This window comes from Macaca mulatta, chromosome 6 (genome assembly GCF_049350105.2).
Source record: "Macaca mulatta isolate MMU2019108-1 chromosome 6, T2T-MMU8v2.0, whole genome shotgun sequence".
Lineage (NCBI taxonomy): Eukaryota > Metazoa > Chordata > Mammalia > Primates > Cercopithecidae > Macaca > Macaca mulatta.
In genome coordinates, this window is record NC_133411.1 from 169140925 (window position 1) to 169168921 (window position 27997).

Below are 27997 nucleotides of genomic sequence, written 5' to 3' on the forward strand. Positions count from 1 at the left end.
GGTGTAGTGGCTCACACCTATAATCCCAGCACTTTGGGAGGCTGAGGCGGGTGGATCGCTTGAGTTCAGGAGTTTGAGACTAGCCTGGGCAACATGGCAAAACCCCATTTCTACAAAAAATAAAAAAATTAGCCTGTGTGGTGGTACGTGCCTGTAGTCCCAGCTACTTGGGAGGCTGAGGTGTGAGGATCATTTGAGCATAGGAAGAGGAGGTTGCAGTGACCTGAGATTATGTCACTGCACTCCAGCCTGGACGAAGGAGCCAGACCCTGTCTCAAAAAAAAAAAAAAAGAAAAAAAAGTGATTTTTATGATATGTGAATTATTATATCTCAATAAAGCTGCTATAAAAAAAAAAAAACAAGCCAGACGTATCACCCACAGTCATGGAGTCCATGGTCCAACAAGGGAGAGAGGTGGCAATCCAGCAACAAGACAGTTGCAGAATTCCAAACTGTGATGAACTAATACTGCAAAGGAAAGCCTCAGATGCTCTGGGAGGCCCCATCATCTCTGGGGGGGAGGGAGGCCTGTGTCCTGAAAGTGAGGCTGGGTTTAGATTTCACACTGATTACTTCTCCTCTGGCCTGATCCTCCAGAGAGCTCAGACGCCAGGACTCAGCTATTTTCGCTGCCCTAGAGCTTTGCTCATGGAAGGCTCTCAAAGCCTGAATAAATTATTTCTTCTCCCTTATGTTTAATGAAGAAATTGAGTTTCAAAAAGTCCCTGAGTCCCTGGGCTTTATCTAACTAGCAACAGATCTGAATTAGAAGACTTTCAAAGTATCCCTTTTTTCAACTTTTTTTTTTTTTAATTGCTTGGGTTTAACAGATAATTTTTGTTGTTGTTGTTGTTAAGTCATGGAGCTTGGCTGGGTGCTGTGGCTCACACCTGTAATCCCAGCACTTTGGGAGGCTGAAGCAGTTGGATCACCCGAGGTCAGGAGTTCAAGACCAGCCTGGGCAACATGGGAAACTCCCGTCTCTACTAAAAATATAAAAATTAGCTGGGTGTGGTGGCGTGTGTCTGTAATCCCAGCTACCCAGAAGGCTGAGGGAGGAGAATCACTTGAACCTGGTAGGGTGGGGGTTGCAGTGAGCTGAGATCATGCCACTGCACTCCAGCTTGGGTGACAGAGCAAGACTCCGTCTCTAAATAAATAAATAAATAAATAAATAAATAAATAAATAAATAAGTCATGGGGAGCTCTTTTAGCCCCAGCTTAATTTCTTTAAGGAAAAGACCTGATGCGTTTGTGTATTCTTCATCTTCAAGGTTTGATGAATTTATGCGGCCACTATGGAGTTCAAACTCCTTGAGGGCAGGTCTGGGTCTCCTTTGCACATCACTGTTACTTCAGCACCCCAGTGTGATGAGAACAGAGTTAAGTGCCTAATAACTAGTTGTTGAAGGAAAGAAGGGGTAGGGAGGGAGAGGCAGTAAAGAAAGCAAGGAAAGAATTGCAGTGGTAGATACAGAAGGTCCTGGCCTACAGAGGCAAGTCGTGACCAGCTCTATAGAGTAGCAAGTCTGTGGGAACTTCAAAGAAGACACATTGAGCCAAGTTGTACAATTTACCTGTTGAAGATGCAGGAAAGGTAAGCATCTCACTAGCAGAAACAACACCTGCAAAGCCACACAAGTATCCCATCTGGGGAACAGTCAGCCAGGCAGGGTGTGCCTGGACACAGGCTGGAAACGTGGGCAGTGGCCCAGCTTTCATGCCCTATTAAGAAAACTGCCTTGCCCTACTCTGAGGGCAACAGAAACTGAAGGGATTAGAGCAGGGCACTGGCCTGGTCTGAGCAGCCTTGCATAGAGATCTTTTGGCCAGCTTCTTCCTAGGGTAAGGCCAGACAGCTGGTAGCAGCAGCCAGTGTGGGGCTGCAGCTCCCCTCAACAGTGTTCCCACCTTCCAGCAGCTCCCACCAGATTGCAGGCTACGTGGGTATTTCCTCTAAACACAGGGCTCTAAGTTCAGGGTCATGACAAGAAGCAGCCACAGTCACAGATCCTTGGTGTCTGGTGGGCTGCAGCTGCCGGAAATTAGCCTTAGCCAAGTGACCTTTGGCCAGGCCACGCTGCCTTCATCAGTGCAGTCCAAAGCCCCAAAACACAAGTCAGATAGGCAACGTCTTGACCTCCCTTCCCACGCAACTGGCCAAGCGCAAAGCCTTCTAGATTTTCCCTTGAGCCAAGTGAGACAAGAGAGCTCAAGGCAACACAAAGAACGTCTTTCCTGTACATGCTCCTGGAAAAAGGGTCCTTCGCCTTGAGCAGATTCTCGAAGAAAGACATTGGTGCATAAAAGAAAAAGTTATGGACCAGGTGCGGTGGCTCATGCCTGTAATCCAAGCACTGCGGGAGGCCAAGGTGGGCGGATCGCTTGAGGCCAGGAGTTCAAGACCAGCCTGGCCATCATGGCAAAACCCCGTCTCTACTAAAAATACAAAAATTAGCTAGGCGTGGTAGTGCACACCTGTGGTCCCAGTTATACGGGAGGCTGAGGCACGAGAATCACTTGAACCTGGGAAGCAGAGGTTGCAGTGAGCCAATACTGTACCACTGCACTCCAGCCTGGGTGACAGGGTGAGACTCTGTCTTAAAAAAAAAAAGGCAAAGAAAAAAACAGGAAAAGTTATGGACCACTGGAATGCACAGCAATACATGTCAAGAAGGGGTTAGTAGGTACAGCGTGCTGGAAGGGGCTGGTCTCAAGAGGGCAGGATTTTGAAGTTAGAACACTGGCTCCCTGGGATGCTCTTTCTCCCCATGTCTGTTTGTCCCTCAAATACTGATTTAAATGTCACTTCCTAAGGCTTCTCTGACCTCTCCATCATTCCAAATCAGGTTCCCCTTACTCTCTTAGTAGTCTCTTTTTTGTGGTCAAAAATTTACTTATTTATGTAGCTGGCACAGATGCAGACATTCAATAAATATGTGTTGAATAAAAAAGAATAAATAGAGTCACTCCCTGTACCAACCACCTCACCTCCCGCCCCCACATACCGGGGATTAGCTTGATACCTACAGAGTGTGAGGTCAGGCAGTTCTGGGTCGGAATCTAATTCCACTATTGACTTAACCTTGGGCATGTGAACTGACCCTCAGTGTCCTTATCTGAGAAATGGGGGTCACGCTGTCGTAAATGTAGAGTACTTGGCGATAACAGCAAGCCTAGTGGCCCTTCCTCTTCCCTCAAGCTGGGGAATCAAGTCTCAGAGAAGTTGAATTTATCTACCTCTGTCAAAGGCTCTTTGGGCTTTCAAAGAAACCTGCTTTGAGAAATGTGTAACAAGGCTTCCTACCTTAGAGCTGAGGCGCCTCCATCAGTGTGTCCTCTGCAGAGCCCCCAAACCAAGCAGAATTAGCAGCTCTGAGCCTCAGCTTGTTCTCCTCACTGGGAAAAGGGAGATTCTTTGGCATAGAAATAACAACATAGGACTGCAGCATGCCTATCCTGTTTAGTTTGAGAATCCAACTGATCACTTCGCTAACCCAATTACAGGGTGCGGGGAAGGCATTCATTACAAGGGCTTTGCTCTAAGGGACTGCATTCCTCCCCAGGCACTCTTGACCTAAGTCCACTTGAAGGCCGCAGCAGCGCACTGCAGGAAGCCAGCCCCTCTGCTGAGTGGCCTGGATTCCAGAAACAAAAGAGCAGCCTGCCCTAGGGCGGCTTCTAAAGCTCTCCCCAGATTAGGCGGGTGCTTGGCAGGCACTCAGCAATCAGGCAGGCGCTGGGCGGGCAGGAACCCGGCCAGGCACGGTGACCTTCCCCTCAGCATGCCTGGCAGGGCCACAGGCGGCGTGAGTGTGGGCAGCAGAAAGGCTGGGGGAGGCTGGAGAAGAAGGGGGCTGAGGTGGGAGGGGAGGGAAGGGCAGAGGCGTCCTGATCACTTTCCCTCCCCAGCTGTTGGCCCTTGATCACCTGACTCCCAGAAGCCCATCTGCCGCAGGAGTAACTAGAGACGAACAGGTGGAGGCACGGACAGATGGCCGTGGTGGAGTTCCGGGAAAAAGAATTCCACCTTACAAAAACCCCTGCTTTTGTCATCACAGTCCTTTATTATTATCATTATTTAACATAATAGCTATGGGCTAGCAAAAACTAAGAAAGAGATAACATCAAAATATTAACAGCAGCTACAGAGGGGAGATTGGGGTGGGCACTGAGATCTTGCATGATTTTCACGATCATGCTTTTCAAAAGCCTGAATTTTTCAAAAATGCTCAACGCATAACCACTTTATTACTTCAGTTACTATGTGTTCAGTTTGGAAACAAACAAAAAGACTAGACATCCACTGTATGAAGGCCCAGTTCAAAATTTATCCCCAAGGATTTCCTAGCAACCCCACATCATCCCTTTAACAAAATCAGCCCTGTCATAGTAACTCCCCACGCCCAGTAAGTGTCCCACTTCATCTCCCTACAATGCAAAGCCCCTTTCAGAGGAATTTGCCATTTTTTTCCTTTCTTTTTATTTTTACTAATTATGAATTATATGTTCACTGATGAATCTTAAAAAGAATAACCAACATCATTCATAATCCCTCACTTAGAAGGATTCAGAGAGAAGTACTACTAGGTTCTACCTGGATTCTTCAGATAGTTCTTTGTGCAAACTCACATAAAATGCCATAGCAATCTACAACTGCTCCCCACTCCCCACTCAGAGAGCATGGGGAACAATGTTTGCAATGGCTGCCTAGTTTTTCACTGTAAGGTTGTGCCATGATGTCATCAAATCCAGATTTGGGGCATGCAGGCTGTTTCTCTTCCTTAGGGTCCCTGTTCAGACCATTCCTCAGAGGCCATCCCTGATCTCCCTCCTACCCAGCAGCCTCCTGTGGACTTCCCACCGCCAACAGTCACAGCACACTGAAGTGTGTTTAGGAACTGTCCCCTGCCCCCCACAGAAGGGGGTCTCCGTGAGGGAGGGAGCTGCTTTTCTCTCCTGCCCTTGGCCATACCCTTGGTCCCTGGCACAGAGTAAGGGCTAATGCGTAGCGGTTGGCTGAGTGAATGGATGTCTGAATAAATGGAGAGTGTTTTGAGGAATTTTCCCTCTGCCTGTGGCCCTCTATGCCCTCCCTTCCCCTCGGGGCTCCCTTATCCACCCTGGCTTCCCTCTTTAGGGTAACCCATGGTGGGGGTCACTGCCCCCCGCAAGTGGGAAGCCCCAATGTGACATGTGAGCCAGCATTTCTGAGACCAGAGGAGCCATTCTGGGGGAAGAAGAGGTAGCTGCCCCTTTAGAAACCACTCTCCTTGCTGCCCAAGAGTTTTGCCTGGGGGTTCTCAAGCAGAAAGAGGATTATCTGAGAGGGAAAGTGCCCTGGGAAAGGCTAAGGACTCATGAATCGCAGCCCATCTAAAACCCCAAACTGAGCTACACAAGAGAGACAGAGAGGCAGCAGGGCTGCCTGGACAGGTCTCTGAAGATTCCAGGCAAGTGTCTGGTCCTCGGCTGCTCTTCCTAACCCCTGTCCCCAGGTGCTGACCTTGGCAGAGTGGCAAACACTTCCCGTACCTGTGCTAGGCTTAGAAGTGCCCAAGAGTGCAGGTGAGGCCAGGTGAAATGCAGTCACTCAAGACCCTGGGCCCACAGCCAGATGTGCAGGGCAGAGACTGCCCCCAAGAGACCCACACCTCTCCCTGCTGCATAGCCGGGGAGGGGAGGGGGAGGAGAAAATTCAGCACGTGCTCTTCATATGCAGACTTTGAAGGCATTTTGAGGCTAACCTCAGAGGGGTTAGAAGGTGACATGTACTATGAAAGTTCCGCCAAGCACCCCTGGTTTCTTCTATTAGGGGAGGAAATGAAGTCCTCAGTTTAACCTTTAGTGTCCTGCACTGCATTATTTTCTTCTAATTGCCTTGAGGTTTTACTTCTCATTATTAATCTACTCTTCCTTCAGATCTCAGCTTAAAAGTCACTTTTTTTTTTTTTTGAGACAAGAGTCTTGCTCTGTTGCCCAGGCTGGAGTACAGTGGCACGATCTCAGTTCACTGCAACCTCCACCTCCCGGGTTCAAGCGATTCTCCTGCCTCAGCTTCCCAAGTAGCTGGGATTACAGGTGCGCACCACCACACCCAGCTAATTTTTGTAATTTTTAGTAGAGACGGGGTTTTCACCATGTTGGCCAGGCTGGTCTCGAACTCCTGACCTCAACTGATCTGCCCGCCTTGGCCTCCCGAAGTGCTGAGATTATAGACGTGAGCTACCGTGCCTGGCCTAAAAGTCACTTCTGAAAAAGGTGTTTCAGGCTCATGCTTCTGTGAGATGCTCCCCAAGCACTGAGGACTTTTTATCTACTCATTCATTCGCTCTTACTGTCCTCCTGCCTGCTAGACTATAACCACCATGAGGGCAGGGACTGGGCTTGTCTTGTCCAGCTCTGTGACCCCAATACCTGATACAAAAGGAACACTTGATAATTACCAAAACCTCCAGATTTCAGGAATGGCAAATACTTGAACAGGTAAGAAAAAAAATTATTTGTTCCTGGTCTTAGGTTGTATAAACCTATTTATCATAATGAGCAATTCCCAGTACTCATGAAGACCAGTGAGGAGGCACAAGAAACGGGGCGGGGGCTGGGTGCGGTGACTCACACCAGTAATGGCAACACTCTGGGAGGCTGAGACAGGAGGATCGCTTGAGGAGACCAGCCTGGGCAACACGGAAACACCCCGTCTTTACAAAAAAAAGAAAGAAAGAAACTGAGGGAGTTGGATTCCAGCAGAAAGAGAAAGCTCTGTCCTTGCTTTGGGGTGACATGTGCCTCAGTCCACCCAAAACCAACAGTGGGTTTCCACGGAGGAAGCGGGTCAGTGTTTATGGAGAAGTGGAAGCTTCAAAAATTAGAAACTATGCATCTAGCAGTCATTTTGCAAAGGCAATGTTTCCCAATGTGTGTTCTGTGGCACACCAGTCCCAAGTTATGCTCCCTGAGCAAAAGGGTTCTGTGGGCCACAGTTTGGCGAACCATTGCATACTACATTCCTCCCTAAAGGAAGCCTATAGCCCAGTAGAGGTCCTGAAACATTTGTTCGGCAAAAAAACTAATATAACTTTGGAAAACTCTAGGTTGAATTTATCCACAGGACATTCCTCCTGCCCTCCTCCTTCTTGAGGGGCAGAGTAACAATATCCCAGAAAGCTGACTCTGGGAAAAGGTGCTTGAGGGTGCTGGCTGCGGGGCACTGGTATGCTGGAGAAAACGAAACTCCGCTGCATCCACGAGACGAGACTCGCAAAAATCCCTGGCGTGATGCCTAATCATCTGATGATTCTAAGCCTAGACATTTACTGAAAAGCTTGCTGAGATGAAGAACCACATCTTTCACCTGCAGAAATGCCCCGGTAAGAACGTGCACATGGCCATGGCATCAGGAGCCTAGGAGAGGCTTACAAAAAGCACATGTCAGCTCACAGAAGCCCCAGGCAGCCAAGTGCCGGGTGTCCTGCCTTGGGAGGTCCAGGCGCCCATCTCTTATATATTATGTATATAATATAGTGACTTCCCAGGGGTGGGGAACCAGCAGGTTGTTTAAGGAGGGGTGAACTGGCCCAACTTGGAAATGGAGCAGGTCAAACTCCCATGCTGATCACTACTGGGATCACACCTCTGAAGAGTCACTGCACTCAAGCCCGGGCATCACAGTAAGACCCCTGTCTCTTTACAAAACAAAACAAAACAAAACAAAACAAAACAAAAACGCTAAACTGCTTCCGCCTTGGAAACCCTCTGTTGCTACTTGGTAGACCGAGGCATGTGCCATCCTAGGGCAGGAAGGACACAGTCTTCTCTTCCCCCTGAAATTGAGCTCCTCCAGCTTCTCATACCTTCCCGCAAGTCTTCATGAGTATTTGGAATTGCTCATTATGATGAATAGTTTTATAGAGCTTTTTGAGAAGTATAGATATATCTACATATACAGATAGATATACATTAAAAATATATAACTTGAGGCCAAGCATGGTGGCTCATGCTTATAATTCCAGCACTTTGGGAGATTGAGGTGGGAGGATCACTTGAGGCCAGGAGTGAAACCCTGTCTCTACTACAAATACAAAAAAATTAGCTGGGCATGGTGGTGCACGCCTGCAATCTCAGCCTCAGCTACTCCGGAGGCTGAAATAAGAGAATTGCTTGAACCTGGGAGGTGGAGGTTAGAGTGAGCTACATTCCAGCCTGGGTGACAGACTGAGACTCCATCTAGAAAACAATAATAATAATAATGTTTTATTTAACCAATAATACTTAATCACTATAGGAATTTTAGAAAATACAGAGGAGCACAAAGAAAATTAAAGTCTCTAGCAATTCCACCAGCAGGAAAACACCGGGAGTACGTACACATGTCGGCATAAGCACGTCCAGTCCTGTTTCTCTGTGGGCACGCATGCCCACTTTTTTCTCTCTCATGGGACTATCTTCTCCCTTACAACTAGAATCTAAATGCTGTGTGCATTTGCTATGTCCCCACGCCCACCCTCCGAGGTGGAACCAGCACTAGCCTTAGTAGCCAGGAAACTGAGGCACAGAAGTATAACTGCCAAGGCCACACTGCAGGTGAGTGGTAAATCCTGGGCTTGGACATCAGAGGAGCTGGCCAGGGCTTGGGGTATGACACTACTTGGAGGGTGACAACCACTTCGTAAACAGCTCAAGGTGCAGTAAAGTACGGCTGAGCTGCTCTCAAACATCAGCCACCCAAAAGAAACCACTCTGCTCTCCTCCTCCAATCTCCCTACCACGCCTATCCCCACTGCTGCCAACAAGAGCCCGGGCTTCCAGGTCTTGGGCTGGGACAACAGCTAGCGGGGTCTTGTCTAAGAACAAAGAGCTGCAGAGAGGTGAAGAAACACCATGTGTAACCAAGGTGACCAACAGGAAGTGGAGACTTGCACATGTAAAGGGGCAAAGAAAGGGGGAGAAAGGCTGGCTCTTCAGAGGCCTCAGTACATAGCATGACCTGAGAGGCCCAGCAAGGTGGGAGGCTCACCCTCCTTCCTCTCTCTGCCCCGATTGCTTCATAAGACTCAAGGAGGCATTTTCCGTAAAGCACCAACATCTCTGTGGGAACACTATTTCAACATTCTTGAGAGGTTGGCCCATGTCACATGAGGCCAATAATGCCTGTAACGTCCCCTCCTGCTGAAGTCCAGCCTTCCTTCCAGCAGAGTGAAAGGTAACCCAGGCACCACATCCGCAGCCGGCGTCTGTACTACTCCTGGGCAGATGGCAGGCGGGCCAGCTCCAAGCACACCTCCTCATTCCCGGGAGCCAGAGCCACTGCCCTTCCAGGCATACTCTGTACCGGGCCCGGCCACAGCTGCTAGGGCATCCACAGTGACCACACACATGCCTGCGCAACCCTCACTGGCGCCCCCCCATCCAACCCATGGCTCTGGGGCCTCCAAACACCCCCACAGACCTGACCCCCCATCCAATCCACGGCTCTGGGGCCTCCAAACACCCCCACAGACAACATTCATGGCCTTTTTAAAAGACACCACACCCCCCAACTGAATTCTTTACTTCTGCCGGTTTCCTACAGGACCGCATCCCCCATACCTTCTGGAGCGGAGGACTGGGGTGCCCCTCATCCTCCCACGCCCTCTGTTATCCGGGGAAAGAGGTCCCGACGTGCCCCTCCATGCTGGTTCTCTGTCACAGGTCCAATTCTTGGATCTCTCCGCTTTCCTCCTGGATCACTCTGTGGAGTGGCTCCAAAGCTCTTCCCTCCACACCTCCAGCTCCTGTCCCCGATTTCCAGATTCCTTTTGTGGATTCTCCTGGGAGCTTCGACCCTAATGAGAAGCCCAAAACGGGACAGTAGGGTGACTGCACCACTACCCCCTCACTGAGACTTTACTTCCCTACCCATCTACTATCCAAGGTTTCTCAAACGGGTTGCCAGTTGACCACATGCATTCAAATGCCCTGGGGACCTATATAAAAAGGGGGTTCCCCCCTGTATTGGGATGAATAGTGTTTCCCTGACAACTCTTGTCTACTCGAAACCTCAGAATATGACCTTATTTGAAAATAGTCGGCCTGGTGCAGTGGCTCACACCTGTAATCCCAGCACTTTGGGAGGCTGAGGAGGGCGGTTCACAAGGTCAAGAGATCGAGAACATCCTGGCCAACACGGTGAAACCCTGTCTCTACTAAAAATGCAAAAATTAGCTGGGCGTGATGGTGCGCGCCTGTAGTCCCAGCTACTCAGGAGGCTGAGGCAGGAGATCTCTTGAACTTGGGAGGCGGAGGTTGCAGTGAGCCGAGATCGTGCCACCGCACTCCAGCTTGGCCACAGAGCGATCTGTCTCAAATAAATAAATAAATAAGAGTCCTTACAGATGCAATCAAGTTAAAACGAGGTCATATTAGATCAGGATGGGTGCTAATCCAGTGTCTTATGTTCTTATAGGAAGAGCAAACAGAGACAGAGACACACAGAGGGAAGACGAGGTGAAGACAGACAAGGAGGATAAGGCCTTGTGAAGATGGAGGCGGAAACTGGAATGATGTGGCTACAAGCCAAGGAAGACCACAGATAAAATGCCAGCTGCCGCCAAATGCTAGAAGAGCAAGGAAGGATCTTCCCCTAGAGCCTTCAGAGGGAGCTGTGGCCTGCTGACCTCCTGATGTCAGACTTGTGGTCTCCACAACTGTGAGAGAATAAAGCCCAAAGTGTGTGGCACATAGTCACAGCAGCCCTAGGGACCTGACACAGCCTCTATTTCCTGTCTCACCAAATCAGAATTCCTGGGGATGGAGCTGAGTATCTATCTATGCTTTACGAGTTCTCCACTTGAGCCTGATGCTCAACTATAAGCTCCATGACACAATTTTTGTTCATCCCCAATTGTGTACACAACTTTTGTTCATCCCTTACGTGGTGGTTAGCACAGTGTGTAGCACGCAGTTGGCTGCTAAAAACAGTGTGTTAAATGCAGGAATAAACATGCACAGATATTCAAGAACCACCAGTGCCTTGGTCAGTACATTTAGCTCATCCTTTTTCTTTCTGAAGCAACTTTAGTAATTAAACCAGATAACACACACAAGGCATTTAACAGTTGCTGGCCCTCTGCAGGCGCCCAGTGAACATCAATTCCCTTCACTTAGTGGGCAGTGGGAGTCCCTCAATTGACAGTTTCCAGAAGGGGAAACAAGAATAATGTTTACTATGAAAAAGGTTGAACAAGCTCAGCTAAGGAAAGTTACTTTGTTCCAACTAGCAAGAAACTTGAAATCTTCCCCGCTTTTGGTTCGCTGGTCCTTTTGACCCTATTGTCTAAAACCTGTCAAGTCTCCTCACTTCCTCCCCTAAGTTCAGCTGCCATCGCTTCGGGGCGGCTGCAATAACTGTAATAACTAGTCTCCGAGGCCAGGGTGCATTTCCAGGGAGCTTGCCCTCCCCTCCCCACCCCACCCTTCTCATTGCCCTCCATGGGTTCTCAGGATAAGGTTCAAACATCTAGGAAGACCCACATCCTCAAAGCCAGTGTTTCTGGCGCATCTCCTAGTCCTCCCCGCAACTGACCAGGCCACCCCTTGCAGGCCACTAATGCTTGACTCTCACCAGCTGCCCTGGACCCTGCAGAGAGATGAACTTCACACCTGTCTCTGCCTGGCAAACTTCTACTCATCCTTCAAACCCAAATCAAACAGCACCTCCTCCTTGAAGCTTTTCAAGACTTCCTTGGGCAATTGGACCCGTCTTTGGTATAGAAGTAGGTGTGAGCTTTGGAGCCAGGTTGTCTACTAGCTGTGTGGTAGACAACAGCCAGTAGGGCTTGGGTAAGTTACGTAACTCTCTAAACTTTGCATGTCCCATCTGTAAAATGGGGATCATTATGGGCCCTACTGGAAGGAGTTTCCTGAGGACTTAGCTAATGGAGGCGATCTCAAGCTTTCAGCACACGGTAAGCACCCATTAAAACTGGACTATCATTACTAACATTGAATGGCTATGGCTGTAAGTGGTGTGATGTGACTATATCTTCAGCTATGCTAAGGGCCTCAGGGCAGGGTTTGGGTCATGGTTTCTCCTGGTAGAGCCTCCCACAGGTCTTGCAGGTTACACATGAGGCTTGCTAAATGACCACTGGATAAAGAGGCTGCTTTCGTGGGCACTGTGTGACAACGAAGCCAAGGAGATGGCCCCAGGAAATCAGCCAGAGCGCTGCCTTCCCCACAGCTGAGGCCAGCAAAGCCCACCAGCGACTGCCTGGCTTCTTCCTTCCTAACCAGAATGCTGAATCCCCTCTTCCTGAAACACGGCTCTGGGGAGGTCCTGGATACCTGGGAAGATGTCCCTAGTGGTCTGACAAAAATTCCTGCAGAAACCACTTCATAGCCAATCTTAAAAGTAACCATGGCTGGGTGCAGTGGTTCACGCCTGTAATCCCAACACTTTGGGAGGCCGAGGTGGGAGGACTGCTTGAGCCTAAGAGTTTGAGACCAACCTGGCAACACAGTGAGATCTTGTCTCTATTAAAAAAAGAGAGAAATGAACACTGAAGTATTAAGGGATAATGTGGCATTAGTTTTGCAACTTGGGTGAAGAAAAGAAATATAAACAGAGAAAAAGAATGATAGGACAAATGTGTTAAAATGTTCACAAAACTGCATATTATGCTTGCAAATCTTCTCTGAGTTTGAAATGATTTCAAAACCAAAAGTTAACACAAAAGGAGAGACTAAAGAGAAATGTCAACGCCAAGTCAACAGCTTTGCTCTACTAACCGCCACCTTCTCACCTAGCTTGGTGGCTGCCCAGGGTGTCAGCGCTGCTTGAGGGGAAGTCCATATTACACCATCATCAACTTGGAGGCTGCATTGCAAGTCCTCTGCTTCATGTGTGCCTTATCTAAGTTCAGGTGGGGACAGCAGATCCACAAAATATTAAGGCTTTAACTACCTTGCTTAAAAGGGGGACTCTGGTCAAATACTTAACCCCTCAGATGCCATTTTTCTACTAGTATACGGTGGAGTTACTGGTAGACGTGCTACCTACCCCACAAGACTATGTTGAGGCCGGGCATGGTGGTGTGCACCTGTAATCCCAGCTACTCAGAAGTCTAAGGCACGAGAATCGCTTGAATCCAGGAGGCAGAGGTTGCAGTGAGATTGCGTCGCTGCACTCTAGTGTGGGCAACAGAGACTGTTTCAAAAAAAAAAAAGACGGTTTCAACAGTGAAGTCCAGGAAGGCAATTTGTGGGCTGCAGAGCACAGCCTTCAGTCAGATAAGGTGTCAGTGATGAGCATATCCTGATGGAGGGACTCTTAGGCAACACACACTCTGCTGAGAGCTGGAGAGATCCAGCGCCTGCTCCCCTGGGCCTGCAGTCTGGAGAGGGAGCTAGCTTTACATCAGATAGGTGGCGAAATAGGTGTATAATTACAAATTGTGCTAAGTGCTGAAGGAATCACCAAGGGTGCTCTGAGAACAAACAAAGGCCCAGCCTGTCCTTGTCTGGGAGTCAAGGACGGCTTCTCTTCAGGAAGTGATGCTTGAGTCTACAGCTAGATAACAGGTAGGTTAAAGCATATTATAATCCCACAGGAGTAGGGAAGTGTATAAACCGATCTGTTAACAAGGAATTCAAGTTAAATGACTGCGTGAGGAGGTAATAGGTCAAATCCAGAATACAGGACATTTATCTGGACAAATGAAACTGTTTTCTCTGAAAATCAATGGCATGAAAAAAATATTTTCAGGCAGGGGAGGGGACCATTGGAAAATAAAAGACTTGAGAACATTTTTTGTATTCTATATTTATTTATTTATTCATTTGTTTATTTGTTTTTTGAGACAGAGTCTTGGTCTGTCGCCCAGGCTAGAGTGTAGTGGCATAAACACGGCTCACCGCAGCCCCGACCTCCCATGCTCAAGCAATCCTCCCACCACAGCCTTCCAAGTAGTTGGGATTACAGGTGTGTGTTACCACGCCTAGCTAATTTATTAATTTTTTTTTTTTTTTTGAGACTGAGTTTCACTCTTGTTGCCCAGGCTGGAGTGCAATGGCGCGACCTCGGCTCACTGCAACCTCTGCCTCCCGGGTTCAAGTGATTCTCCTGCCTCAGCCTCCCGAGTAACTGGGATTACAGGCACCTGCCACCAGGCCCAGCTAATTTTGTTCGTATTGTTAGTACAGACAGGGTTTCACTATGTTGGCCAGGCTGGACTGGAATTCCTGACCTCAGGTGATCCACCCACCTTGGCCTCCCAAAGTGCTGGGATTACAGGCATGAGCCACCGTGCCCGGCCAATTTTTAAATTTTTTGTGGAGACAGCGGCTTGCCATGTTGCTCAGGCTGGTCTCAAACTCTTGAGCTCAAGTGATCCAACCGCCTCGGCCTCCCAAAATGCTGGGATTATAGGAGTGATCCACCACACCCAGCTTAAGAGACACTAAAAAAAAATGTAAGCATGGACTTTATCTGAATTATGATGTGAACAAACCAACTACAAAATCCATTTCCAAGACAACAGAGAAATGGACAACAGAAGATATTAATGAAATATTGGTAATTATTTTAGGTGTGAAAATGGCATAGTTGTTAAAAAAAAAAAAGCCATTATCTGGTAGTGCCATTTATGGGTAAAATGACACACTGTCTGGGGAACAGATGAAACAGGTGAGGAAGCTGGGTGGAGGGTATGTGAGGACTCATTCTACTGTTCTCTCCACATTTGTGTATCTTTTTATATTTCCATAATAAAAAGTTAAGGAAAAAACAACGGTTCACTCCAAAGAGTCAGAAGTGCTCTGAATTGCTTGGATTTTTTTTTTGTTTGTTTTACAATAATCAGAAAAGTCCACTGCATACCAACACTGTCTACTATGTCGCATCTAATGACTGCACCATATTTTCATGCATGGATGGACCACAGTGTGGCCAATTTCCTTCTGATGCCATTGAAGTTCTCTAAAACTTTCCCTTACAATAACAGAATCTATCCAATTCCCGATGCTTCTGTTCTGAATGACCTCCTCTCCTTCCTCGTGTCCCCCCAACCCTTCCGCTCAAATCACGTGATGACCACTTCCAGACTTAGCAGCTGGTGGCATGGCGTGTGTATCCCTATCACAAGAATGCCCAGGGCCTGGAACCATCTGCTCCAGGGACCTACAAGGCACTCAGTGCCTCAGGATGATTCAAGTTCTGCCTCTGAAGGATCCAGTTACCAGGGGCAGCACACACTGGGATGCATGGGCTAAGACGGAGCTGGAGGAGTTTTCCAGCCAGGTCACCTTAACAGCCCTCATCCAGCCCTTGATGCAGGTCTCAGGCCAGTTCCGGGCTGCAAATGGGGTTCCATGCAGCCTAGAAAGGATTCAGAGTTCCCTTCCTCTTGCCTTGCCATCTTCTAGCACAAGCTTTTCCAACCCACAGCCCATGGGCCCCATGCTGCCCAGGACAGCTTTGAACGTGGCAAACACAAATTCATACTTTCTTAAAACATTAGGAGATTTTTTTGTGTTTTTTTTTTGTGTGTGTGTTTTTTTTTTTAGCTCATTAGTTATTATTAGTGTTAGTGTATTCCACGTGTGGCCCAAGGCAATTCTTCTTCCAATGTGGCCAAGGAAAGCCAAAAGATTGGACACCCTGGCTCTAGTTGTTTTCCCACTCTGGGTTCCCACTCTTTTTTTAAAAAAAAAAGAGATAGGGGTCTCACTCTGGCATGATCATAGCGCACTGCAGCCTCAAACTCCTGGGCCCAAGTGATCCTCCCACTTCAACTTCTCAAGGAGGTGGGACTACAGGTGCACGCCACCATGTCCGGCTCCTGCTCCTTTTAAACACAGCTATTCAGACACCTTTTTTAACCCCTCCAAATGGTACTAATTTTTTTTTAAAGGGTAATATCCAGGGTTAGCAAAGTTGCTGGGAAGCAAGCATTCTTCCATACCACCAGTGGAAGTATACTAGTGCAGTCCTGTGGGAATTTATTACCTGGTGATATGCAAGGTTCTTAAAATCAGACCCTGTAACTGGCGCTTCCATTTTAGGAACTTATTCCTGAGCATACTTACAGATATAAATCAAGGATCACCACAGCAGTGCTATATAAAATCAAATGGTACACTAGAAGCAACTCAAAAAGGTATTTGTGGGGAAATGGATGAACAAAATTTTATAGACATAAAATGGAATACTAATCAGCAATAAAAAGAAAAACTCCTGATAGACACAACGACACGGATGAATCTCAAAAGCATGACATTAAGTAAAAAAGAGCAGGCAGAAAGGAGTCCATGCATATAATTCCATTTATATGAAACTCTAGAAAAGACAAATCTAATTTACAAGGACAAAAAGCAGATCAGTGATTGCCTAAGGCTGGGGGCAGGATGGGACTGATGAGGAACTTTCTAGGTTGATGGTAATGTCCTGTGTTTTTTTTTTTTTTTTTTTTTTTTTTTTGGAGATGGAGTCTTACTCTGTCACCCAGGCTGGAGTACAGTGGCACAATCTCAGCTCACTGCAACCTCTGCCTGCCGGGTTCAAGCAATTCTTCTGCCTCAGCCTCCTGAGTAGCTGGGACTACAGCCGCCTGCCACCATGCCCAGCTAATTTTTTGTATTTTTAGTAGAAATGGCGTTTCACCACGTTGGCCAGGTTGGTCTTGAACTCCTGACCTCGTGATCTGCCCGCCTCAGCCTCCCAAAGTGCTGGGATTACAGGTGTGAGCCACTGTGCCCAGCCATCTTTTTTTTTTTTTGAAACAGAGTCTCTCTCTGTCACCCAGACTGGAATGCAGTGGCACAATCTCAGCTCACTGCAACCTCTGCCTCCCAGGTTCAAGTGATTCTCCTGTCTCAGCCTCCCGAGTAGCTGGGACCACGCCCAGCTAATTTTTGTATTTTTAGTAGAGATGGGGTTTCACCATGTTGGCCAGGCTGTTCTCAAACTCCTGGCCTCAGGTGATCCACTCCCCCTTGGCCTACCAAAGTGCTGGGATTACAGGCATGAGCCACCGTGCCTGACCTTATGTCTTGATTATGGTGGTGGTTACATGAGTATATACATTTGTAAAAACTCACTGTACACTATAAACTGTATATTCATTTAAGATATGTATATTGTGCTGTAAATTATACCTCAATTTTTAAAAAATGAATAAGCAGTCCCCTAAATATCCAACAATGCAATGAGTTAGTGAAATCATGATGCATCCATAAAACATTATGCATGGGACTGCAGAAGGATAGAAAATGACATAGAAGGTTATTTAGCATGTGCAGTTAAGGAAAAAAGTTATGAAACTGTGATATAGTTGATAGTATTTTTGTAAAATAAAATGTATATACTTGAATAGAAAATGACCAAAAGGAAATCGTCTATTCATTTGTTCAATACAAATTTCCTAAGTGCCCACCATATATCATTATTGCTCCAATTAGCAAAATATACAAAAAAAACCCTTCTGTTCATGGTTTCATAAAAGTTATTTAGATTATTAAAATCTAAACATTAAAATAATGAGGCCAGGCACTGTGGCTCATGCCTGTAATCCCAGCATTTTGGGAGGCTGAGACGGGCGGATCACTTGAGGTCAGGAGTTTGAGACCAGACTGGCCAACGTGATGAAACCCCATCTCTACTAAAAATACAAAAATTAGCCGGGCGTCATGGCATGTGCCTGTAATCCCAGCTACTCAGGAGGCTGAGGCAGGAGAATCACTTGTACCTGGGAGGTGGAGGTTGCAGTGAGCCGAGATCATGCCATTGCACTTCAGCCTGGGCAACAGAGTGAGACTCCGTCTCAATAATAAAAATAAATAAATAAATAATAATAATAATAATAATAAAATAAACATCAAAATAATGAAATGGTAAAGGAAAGTGTGTAATTCATACTACCTCGTGTCAAAGCACACATAATTTATGTTTTCTTATGGACAGAATAGGATTCACGAGAAATCGGGATCAGTGGTACCTTTTGCAGAGGGAAATTCGGGGACAAGGGTAGCAGGAAGCCTTTCCACCATCTACTCTTTTGTATAGTGTGGTTTTTCAAAATCACATTCATGTGTTACCTATTCTAAACAAACAACTGATTGTTTCTAATTCTTTGCTAGTGTCCGATAATCAGGAATTGGGTGGAAAAGAATGATATGGAAAGATGTATGTAGGAAATAGACAAAGTGTTTTACAACAAGATATTTTCCTTTTTTTTTTCTTTGAGATGGAGTTTCGCTCTTGTTGCCCAAGCTGGGGTACAATGGTACAATCTCGGCTCACTGCAACCTCTGCCTCCCAGGTTCAAGCGATTCTCCTGCCTCAGCCTCCCCAGTAGCTGGGATTACAGGCACTCACCACCACACCCTGCTCATTTGTGTAGTTTTAGTAGAGACAGGGTTTCTCCATGTTGGCCAGGCTGTTCTCAAACTCCTGACCTCAAGTGAGCCATCTGCCTTAGCCTCCCAAAGTGCTGGGATTACAGGCGTAAGCCACTGCACTTGGTCGGCATTTTCCATTTTTACTACCAAAAAAAAAAAGGTATTGCGATGACATGCACAGAAAAGAACACACACCAAAATGTCAACCGAGATTGTTTCCAAGTGGTAGGATTGTGAGGGGAATTTTACTTTCTTCTATTTGCTTGTATTCATTTTTGCCATTTCCTAAACAAATGCTGTGTGTGTGTGTGTGTGTGTGTGTGTGTGTGTATAATAACTCAAAAAGAAAAAGAGAGAACAGCAGAGTCGCAGTGTCACCTCTTTCTGCCAGGTGCTCAGACATACCAGAGAACTGTTGGCTGCACTCCCTTTACCCGAGGGACTGTGTGATTTAGGAAGACAAAGAAGTCAAGGGCAAGGGCACAGGGCCAGCTCCAAGTCTTGAATGTCCTCCACTCCCTTAGACAGCACAGGCTTCCCCAGCCAACCAGGGTGCCCAGCCAAGTCCCTTACCTATTTCATGATCTGGAGGCCCTGGAGATTGATGGGGTCCACACACACCCATTTTCTCCCTGGGACACCTGGGTGGCAGGTGGGGCAGGGACTGCTGTCGTGGTTTTGCAGAGGCAAGGAAGCCTTCAAAGGTAATTTGCTTCTGCCACAGATAAGGCGCGCTGAGACCGTGTCTTGACTGGGTATTGTGCACACATTGAGCATTTTGGTATTCTAAGACCTAAAAGACTCAAGCGACAACGTCAAGTGCTGGTTCAGTTTTGTCACCAGCTTCCTCCAGAATACGGGTGAAACACTGCAGTCAGTCTCAAAGCTAGACACTATCTTGAATGGCAGCCCATCTTGTCCCCCAACCTCGTTTGCGGTTTTCAATTCTTCCCAGTCCATCTTCCATCCTCTGTATACAACTTCTAAGGCAGCTTGAATCACCTCTGCAGGTCAGACTGCAGGAAATTTCTCCTTATTCTATAAGCCCCCACACCTTCATCTCCAGGAAGGGGTCATGAGGGCAGACTGCTTAGGGTCTCACTGGAAGAACACTGCCATAAGACAGCCTTGCTATTAGAGGAGGGAAGAGCTTGTCAAAGCCAGCATTTGAGTTTGAAAGGCCTGAATGACACATTGCTCTAACTAAGTCGGGCAGACACATCCCACTGCCAGAGTTTGGAACACTTTCTTTTTGGTAGATCTGGGAGCATCTTGTGATTTGGGGAGGACTTCCCCTTGAGGGATGCAGAAGCTCAGAAGGAGGGGAAGGGAATGGAAAAAACCAAGTGGAGGATGACCCACCCAAATCCATGAGCCCTTTGTTGAGTATGGACCTTGGTCACTACTTTTTATTTTTTTAGAGGAAATCTCACTCTGTCGCCAGGCTGGAATGCAGGGGCGCGATCTCAGCTCACTGCAACATCCGCCTCCCGGGTTCAAGCCATGCTCCTGCCTCAGCTTCCCGAGTAGCTGGGACTACAGGTGCATGCCACCACGCCCGGCTAATTTTTTTTTTGTATTTTTAGTAGAGAACGGGTTTCACCTTGTTGTTCAAGATGGTCTCAATCTCTTGACCTCCTGATCCACCCACCTCGGCCTCCCAAAGTGCTGGGATTACAGGCATGAGCCACCGTCCCCGGCCAGGTCACTACTTTCTATAAGGACACAGATGTTCAGTCTTGAAGTGGGGAAATTTGAGGGATTTAGGGGAAAGAGTGAGAAAAAATACCGATGTTGGAAGAGATAAATAAAAGGGTGTGCAAGCTTCAGGAGTCACTAAAAAATGGTGCAGTTTTGACACAGGGGCTGAGGATGAGCTGGGATGAATTTCTACCACTTATCCAGCTGTCAGATTTGGCAAGAGCAGGGAGCCCTGAGGTGTCCTTTTCCCTGGCAAGTTAGGGACAGGCAATGGCAGAGGCCAAATCACTTGAGGGGAGAGGCACCACACACAGGTGAGGCCCAGGCATAGCCACCCACCAGTGCCAAATAAAGGCGACCCTGGCCTAGGCATTAGCCCTTTCCAATGCCCAGAGAAAGGCCCGTGCCCATAGCAGCCAGCTTTCCAGGGTGGTTTAGGGAGAGCACATCCCTTGGAGAGTGCCATAAAACAAACTAAAACACAAGAGCCTATAGTGTCATGGAGGACAGAACCTCAATTTTCCCCTGCTTTGTATTTCCATTTTTTGTTAAATTGGATACTTTTAAAATGAATTTACGTTCAAGCTTTGATACAATCTGCGGTTTCATCTCAGACACTTATTCTCTGAGCCTTGCAGTTTCTTGTCTGTAAACTGGGGTTAATCCCAACACTAGAGCCGAAGTGAGGAGTAAATGAGGTAATATATGTGAGCATGCTGGCACACTGCCTGAAATCTAGAAAGTGCTCAATAAACAGTAGCTACTAGCATAACCATCACTAAACGAAATGTTTGCTGTTCATGTTTTGGAAGATCTTTGCATAGATTCAGTCGCAAATCCAACATCTTTTATCTGTCCACTGGTTTAAGAAATGTGGCTGGGAGCAGTGGCTCATGCCCGTGATCCCAGCACTCTGAGAGGCCGAGGTGGGTGGATCACCTGAGGTCAGGAGTTAGAGACCAGCCTGGCCAACATGGTGAAACCCCATCTCTACTAAAAATAGAAAAATTAGCTGGGTGTGGTGCGCACCTATAATCCTAGCTACTCGGGAGGCTGAGGCAGGGGAATCACTTGAACCCAGGAGGTGGTGGTTGCAGTAAGCCAAAATCACACCACTGCTCTCCAGCCTGGGCGACAGAGCAAGACTCCGCCTTAAAAAAAAAAAAAAAGTGGTTGCACAGAGCTGAAGTCCTCTAAACGTGCAATGAAGTAAGCTTCAGGAAGGGGAAAAAACGCATTAGGTGGCTGGTTGCTCTGCAGATCTCAAGTCTGGAGCAGGACGAGAAGACCCCTAAGGTATCACATGACTCCCATCCTGGGAGAAGGTAAAACACCCAGTGGAGGAGAAGGGGGGAGTCCCTAGAGCCTGGATCCCTGGAGCCCAGGGAGATAAAGTTACCAGCTCATGTCAAGCAGAGCTTATCAACATGGCTTTGGGAGGGAGATTTTTACCCTTAAGAACTCCAGAGCCGGGCGTGGTGGCTCACGCCTGTAATCCCAGCACTTTGGGAGGCCGAGGCGGGCGGATCACAAGGTCAGGAGATCGAGACCACGGTGAAACCCCGTCTCTACTAAAAATACAAAAAATTAGCCGGGCGCGGTTGTGGGCGCCTGTAGTCCCAGCTACTCGGGAGGCTGAGGCAGGAGAATGGCGTGAACCCGGGAGGCGGAGCTTGCAGTGAGCCGAGATCGCGCCACTGCACTCCAGCCTGGGCTGGGCGACAGAGCGAGACTCCGTCTCAAAAAAAAAAAAAAAAAAAAAAAAAAAGAACTCCAGAAATCCCTATATTCAGAAAGTCTTCTACACACTCAAGAAGCCTTAAGTCACAGTGGTGTCTCTGCTTACTAACATAACTACTTCCTTCTAATTAGAGAGTGAAGATTATGTGGAAAATGGGCATAAATCAAAAGGAGAAGAGTGCAAGTTATATCTACTCTGCTGCTCAGAAAATTCAGGAAGAGAAATGGGACCTCCTGTTAGAAGTCTGGGAGGAATTATCTACATTTCTGTTATCTGGGCTCGACCTGCAGTTAATTTCCTAAGATCCTTAAGCTGTACTTTGGTCCAGGCCAGTAAACCTGCCTCGTGGGTAATTGCTTTTCTAACTTCCTGTCCCACGTTACCTGACAGGAGAACATGCAGGTCTGTAGGAACCTGGGGCGGCATCCTCCAGCAACCAGATCCTATGCTGGACACCACAGCCAATGCTGTGGCCAGACACACAAAGACTCTACGGGACAGGCCAGGGGCATCTCCTGGCAGATGCGGAAGACGAGATGAAGGACTCCCAGGAAGCATCCCTGCACACAAGCATTCATTCAGCATTTCCCAGAAGAGTCCATTTGGGGCTGTCTCACTCTTTTGTGCACTCACAATGCCTGTGCCTGCATCAGGTGAGGCGAGGGACACCCTGAGGTCCCTCTCTGACTCAGATACTGGTCTGGGAATGCCAAGGTAACAAGGCACACCTCATACCTGCAAGGAGCTCATAGTCTAGTGGGTAGGACAAGTCACTATGCAGGGTGACAAAGATGGTGAAAGAAGCAAGGATGAGGGTGGGGCCAGGACACATGACAAAGGAGAGGCTTGGGGGACAAGGAACGTGGCCCTCAAGCTGCGTACCATCTAATGCTCTCATTCCATCATGTGTAACCAGCACTCACCAAAATCTATTAGAACGTGGCCCTCAAGCTGCGTACCATCTAATGCTCTCATTCCATCATTGTAACCAGCACTCACCAAAATCTGTTAGTTCTTGCATTCAACATTCTATTAATTTTAAACTTAGGTAGATGCATCTTTCAAGAAAAAAACAAGTGGCCCCGAGTTTTAATCTGGACAGACCTGGCATAGACTTGGTTACCAGAAAAACATCACTAGCAGCCTCCTCACTGGTGACACCAGCCTGGTGACAATCTGCTCCTCCTTTTGGTTCAGGGAAGTGGGTCAAGGGGCACACACGTAGCAGGTAAGAAACCCCACATCCCTGTACTGGCTGGCACTCCCACCCCCAGCAGAAAGGTCAGAGGAGAGGAGCTGAAGGGAGCGGGCTTCTAGGTGGGCTTCTGCAGATGCAACAGGAACAGGAAGAAGGATCCAAGGAGGAATTTAAGGGCTGAGCATGGGATAAAGGTGGCTGGCTGACAGAAAGCGGAGGGAGAGATTTCTCCTGAGAAATTTGGGCTGGAAGAGGGTTCAACTCCCCGCATTCACCCATCAGGATGCCAGGCTGGTTAGAGGGTCTTACTGATGGGGTCTCACCCCTGGGTCCCAGCCCTCAGCAGATACATGATTTTTGGCAAACTGGTCCCTTTCCCGGCTTCAACACCATCACAGGACCAATGGTCCAACTGGCTAACAGTGCCTTTCTCACAAGGATTACCTATCACGTGTGTGGACCCCTTGGAGGGTGGTCACAAACCCTAAGCCTTACTCTGAACAGCACTATGGGAACGGGCTATCAGTGTCTCACAGCAACCCTAAGCGGAGAGGACAATGCCTGCCAAGTACCCACCCTGCACCTCACACTGTTCTTAAGTTCACTCACTTAATTCTAACATTGCTGTAAAACATTTCTCCCAGCTTACAGAAGACAAAAGCGAAGACTGACTTATTCATCCTCCTTGTCATTCCATACACATTAGGAGGCTGTGTTCCAGGCACTGAGGTCCCCACACGGAACAAGACAGACACAGACCTCTTCTTGTGTAGCATGTATTCTAGTGTGGGAAGAAAGGCAGCAAACAAATGAAAAATAACTTCAGGCCAGGCGTGGTGGCTCACGCCTGCAATCCCAGCAGTTTGGGAGGCCGAGGCCGGCAGATCACGAGGTCAGAGTTTGAGACCAGCCTGATCAACATGGTGAAACCCTGTCTCTACTAAAAGTACAAAAATTAGTTGGGCGTGGTGGCACGCACCTGTAATCCCAGCTACTCAGGAGGCTGAGGCAGGAGAATGGCATGAACCTGGGAGGCGGAGGTTGCAGTGAGCTAAGATCGCGCCACTGCACTCTAGCCTGGGCAACAGAGTGAGACTCCATCTCAAAAAAATAAACAAACAAAAAAACCAAAAAAAAAAAAAAACCAAAAAAACCCAAAAAAACAAAAAAAAAAAACACTTCAGATCCTGGTAAATGTTTAATAGAGTGACATGGAGAGGCGGCAATAGATTAAGGGAGACAAGCAACCATGTGACAGTCTGAGAAACACAGAATCCAAAGAGAGGAAAGAGCCAGTGCAAAGGCCCTGAGACATGAACAAGTTTGACTTGTTCCAGGAACAGAAAGGAGGTCAGTGTGGCTCAAGAGCAATGGAATGGAGGGTAGGGAGCGGGTAGGAGACAAGGTCAGAGAGCAGGCCAGAGCCAGGCTGTGCTGGGTATTCCACACAGTGGTAAGAACCGGGAATTGTAAGTGCAGTGGGATGACATTGGAGGTCTTTAAGCAGAGAATGACACAATCTAAATTCTGGCTATTCTGGGAAGAATGGAAGATGGGGCCAGATTTAGAGAGGTTAAACGAGCAGATCAGGGTTTTGCTTCCATCACTAGTGTGCATGCAATACGAAGACTTGTTTCCACGGTGTCAAGTTTTTGATACCCTGTAGTGTGATGCTAGACTGGAATCTCATATCTGACAAAGTGGGGCTCCCACTGTCTCAGTGATCTCAGCTTCGCCTCCTGTGTGGGTCACGTGAGGATAACTGCTTGTGGTTGTATGGTAACAGTTACGCAGCATATATGTAAACATGCTCTTTATTCATCTGGCAACATTCAACAAAGAGTGAGCGTCTCCTGTGTGTCAGGCACTTGTAAAGTTGTTCTACAGTGTTAGAAACATTATCAGAGTAGACTTTTGAGGAAAAACAATTACCCTATCTGGGAAAAACAAAAGGCCAGCCCTCATTCCTCGAGGAAGGCGAAGCTAGTATGGCTACTAGGTTCCCCTAGTCTTCACTCTTCTTGCCAAACTCCATGAAGCCAAATTTTTGAAGAAGCATTTTCTTCTTTGAAGAGGGAGAGGAAATAAAGGAGAACAATAGCAGTATTTTGAGGAGATGGGACATTATAACCAAAGGAACTTGGGATTTGCCCTAATAAGTCCAGCTTTAAGTCAAGGTTGACCTTGGCCATCAGTCCTTGGGTGAATTTTCTACTTCTAACCTGCAAAACTGGGACAAACCCATCTTCTCTCCAAGGTGGGGAGCCCAATAGTAAACTCATATGGCACTATGACATGACTATAGCAGTTCATGGAGAATTGATTTTCTTGTTTCTTTGAGCAGCTAAAGGAACATTTAGGACATCCTCCCTTATGTATAAAAGGTTGGGCATTCTCAGGTAACTAAACAAATGGCATTTATTGCTCTTAGAAATCCTTCTCTCTAGAAAGGGGCAAATCAGGTCGAAGTCGTTCCTCAGAAGCTATGAGCAAATATGACAACCACTTGAGTCTATGATAAACAAAGAAGCCCAATTTCCACAGCAGTCCTCACTAGCTCCATTCAGCCACCACCTCCAGAAAAGGGCCAGGACCATACCCCTACCACTTTCCTTCCTTTTCAACCGAACCAACAAGACCTGGATTTTTTCTTGTCCAGATGCCTGGAATGTGCTACAGCTTGGCCACTCTGTTCTGGGAAGAAGACCAAGGGAACAGAGGAAAGCTACAGCCTTGCCGAGCAACGCAGGACAGAGACAGGTCAGCAGGTACAGAAAGAAAAGAAAAAAGCATTAATTGGACTGGAAGACAGCTACTCAATGAGGACAAAACACTAAGTAGCTGGTGACCCTTTAAGCAGAGCTCCTCCAGACACTCGAACAAATGCACTGACTGTGAAACCTGTGTGGGGACTCAGGTACCACACTAGGAAGACCTTTTCCTCCCTGTATTGGGTGCAATAGTGTCCCCCCAAATGTCATGTCAATCTGGAACTTCCTTCAGAATGCGACCTTACTTGGTCTTTTCAGACGTAATTAAATTATCATGACATCACTTCGGGTTAGGGTGGGTTCTACTCCAATGATTGGGTATCCTTGTAAGAAGAGAAAACAGACAGACACAGATAGAACCATATGACAGGCATCTGGAGGCAGAGACTGGAATGATGTACCTACAAGCTGAGGAATGCCAAGGATGACCAAGCACCAGCAAATTTAAAAGGAAGAAGGAAAGATCCTCCTCTAGAGCCTTTTGAGAGTCATGGTCCTGCTAACACTTTGATCCGGGACCTTCAGCTTCCAGAGCTGAAATAAATTTCTGTTGCTTTAAGTCCTCCAGTTTGTGTGGTCCTTTGTAATGGCAGCCCTAGGAAACCAATCCATTCACTACCTCACACCTGTTCCCCAAGTCACCCCTTGCCAGTCTCAGCCCAGGGGCTGGAGGCAAGACACACACAGGCCATGCCTCCAGCCCACCTGGACTCTTCCACCTTCCCAATGCCCCTCAGCCCTTCTCTCCTTGAGGGGAGGGGTGTGCAGGGATCACATTTCAGCTGCTCCCAACCACCTTCTGCCACCAGAGGCAAACTGGCAGGGGAGTTTTTGTTTTCTTCCCTCAGCCTCCCAGGTTTGTAGCCTCTTTCAACTACACTGGTGTTCCTTAAATTTCATTCGGTCCCATTCTAGATATACACATAGATACATGTGTTTGGCCATAATATTCCTTGTACTACCACTTACCTTTATATAGCGTCACTACTTTTATGTAAATAAATTTGCTCTAAAATAAACTGCTATATTATTATTACAATAAATGGAAAATCGCAAATGCAGAGCTTGCTAGATATATACACATTCTTAAATTACACATTAGAATGAATACACAATATTTTTTAAAGACCCCTTCACGTACGGTTTAAAATAACCTAGGGTGGCAATACTATAGGAAGTACTGCCTTAGTGGTACAGTGGCTATCTCCGACTAGTTGGCCCAGAGTTCTGAGCTCCTTATCAGAAAAACCAACTTCAATCTCTCCAATCTCCAGTCTCTAACCCCCGCCCCCCAATTCCGCTCAGACACTCCGGGAGAAGGCAAAGGGTAGGAGGAAAGAAAGGCACCCAGGAGTTCTGAGTTCTCACGCAGGCGACCTGAGAACACGAAGTCGAGACCGAAGAAGACTGTACCCAGAGTGACAAGGGCAGGGAGGGACTGACCTTCTCGCGCAGGGTGCAGTGGACGTCCGAGGCGACGCGCCCTTCCCACCACGGCTCATCCATCATCGCGTACGCAGCGCCGCTATCCGAGGCTACCCGGCTCTCAGGGCGCACCCTGCGTGGACACGGGCAACTTCAGCGGCCAGAGCGTGCCCCCAGCTCTGACCCCCGGTGTCCCTATCCTCGCTCGCCCCTGACCCCGCGTCCAGGCGGGCGCCCCCTCCTGCGCCGCTCAGAGGAGCTGGCGGTCGCCTCCCGTCCGGGGAAGGCTGCGGCGCCCCCTCCCCTCTGCTCACCGGACACAGGGCGATATGGAGCTGTGCAACAACTTGCAGAATTTTTATCTTCCCTTTTGCAAAAGTTGCAGAGAAAGTTGTCGACTCCGCTAGCTCGCTCGAGGCTGGGGCTCTGGCGGCGGCCACCGGCTCGCCGTCCCCAACTCCTCCCCCGCCGCCCAGCCTTTGTCCTGCTCCCACATCCTGCCCTCGAGCCGGGGCGAAACTCACGCATCCTCTCTGGGCGTGGGGGGCTGCGGGCGCCGGGCCCCTCCCAGTGCCGAGCCAGCGGTGCCCTCTGGTGCCTGCTGGCGGCTGGACCCTCGCCCGGGGCGCCCCGCACTCCCGACGGCGACCTCCGAAGCCCGGCTAGCCCCGGCCGTCGCCGCGCCCCTGCGTGCGCTCGGGTCCCGCCGCGGCTCGCAGGCTCCCGGCCGCCGGGGGCCTCCCTCCCTCGCTGGGGGAATTGGGGGCCGGGCCTCGCGCATGCGC

At 48.1% G+C, this 27997-nt stretch overlaps 1 protein-coding gene across 3 annotated transcripts in view; it reads right to left on the minus strand.

Annotated features, from left to right (window-relative positions):
* Window positions 1–27997, minus strand: part of CCNJL (cyclin J like) — a 62356-nt gene that overhangs the window by 33828 nt on the left and 531 nt on the right. The window contains exons 1-2 of one of the 3 annotated variants that reach the window (XM_001084076.5): window positions 27737–27994; window positions 27231–27345 (exon numbers count right to left, since the gene is read on the minus strand). In XM_001084076.5, coding sequence (XP_001084076.4) covers window positions 27231–27345; window positions 27737–27993 — 372 coding nt within the window. In that variant the 5' untranslated portion in view covers window position 27994. Of the gene's footprint in view, window positions 1–27230; window positions 27346–27526; window positions 27995–27997 lie in introns of those variants that run through there. The other 2 variants (XM_028849884.2, XM_028849883.2) reach the window with 2 other exon arrangements.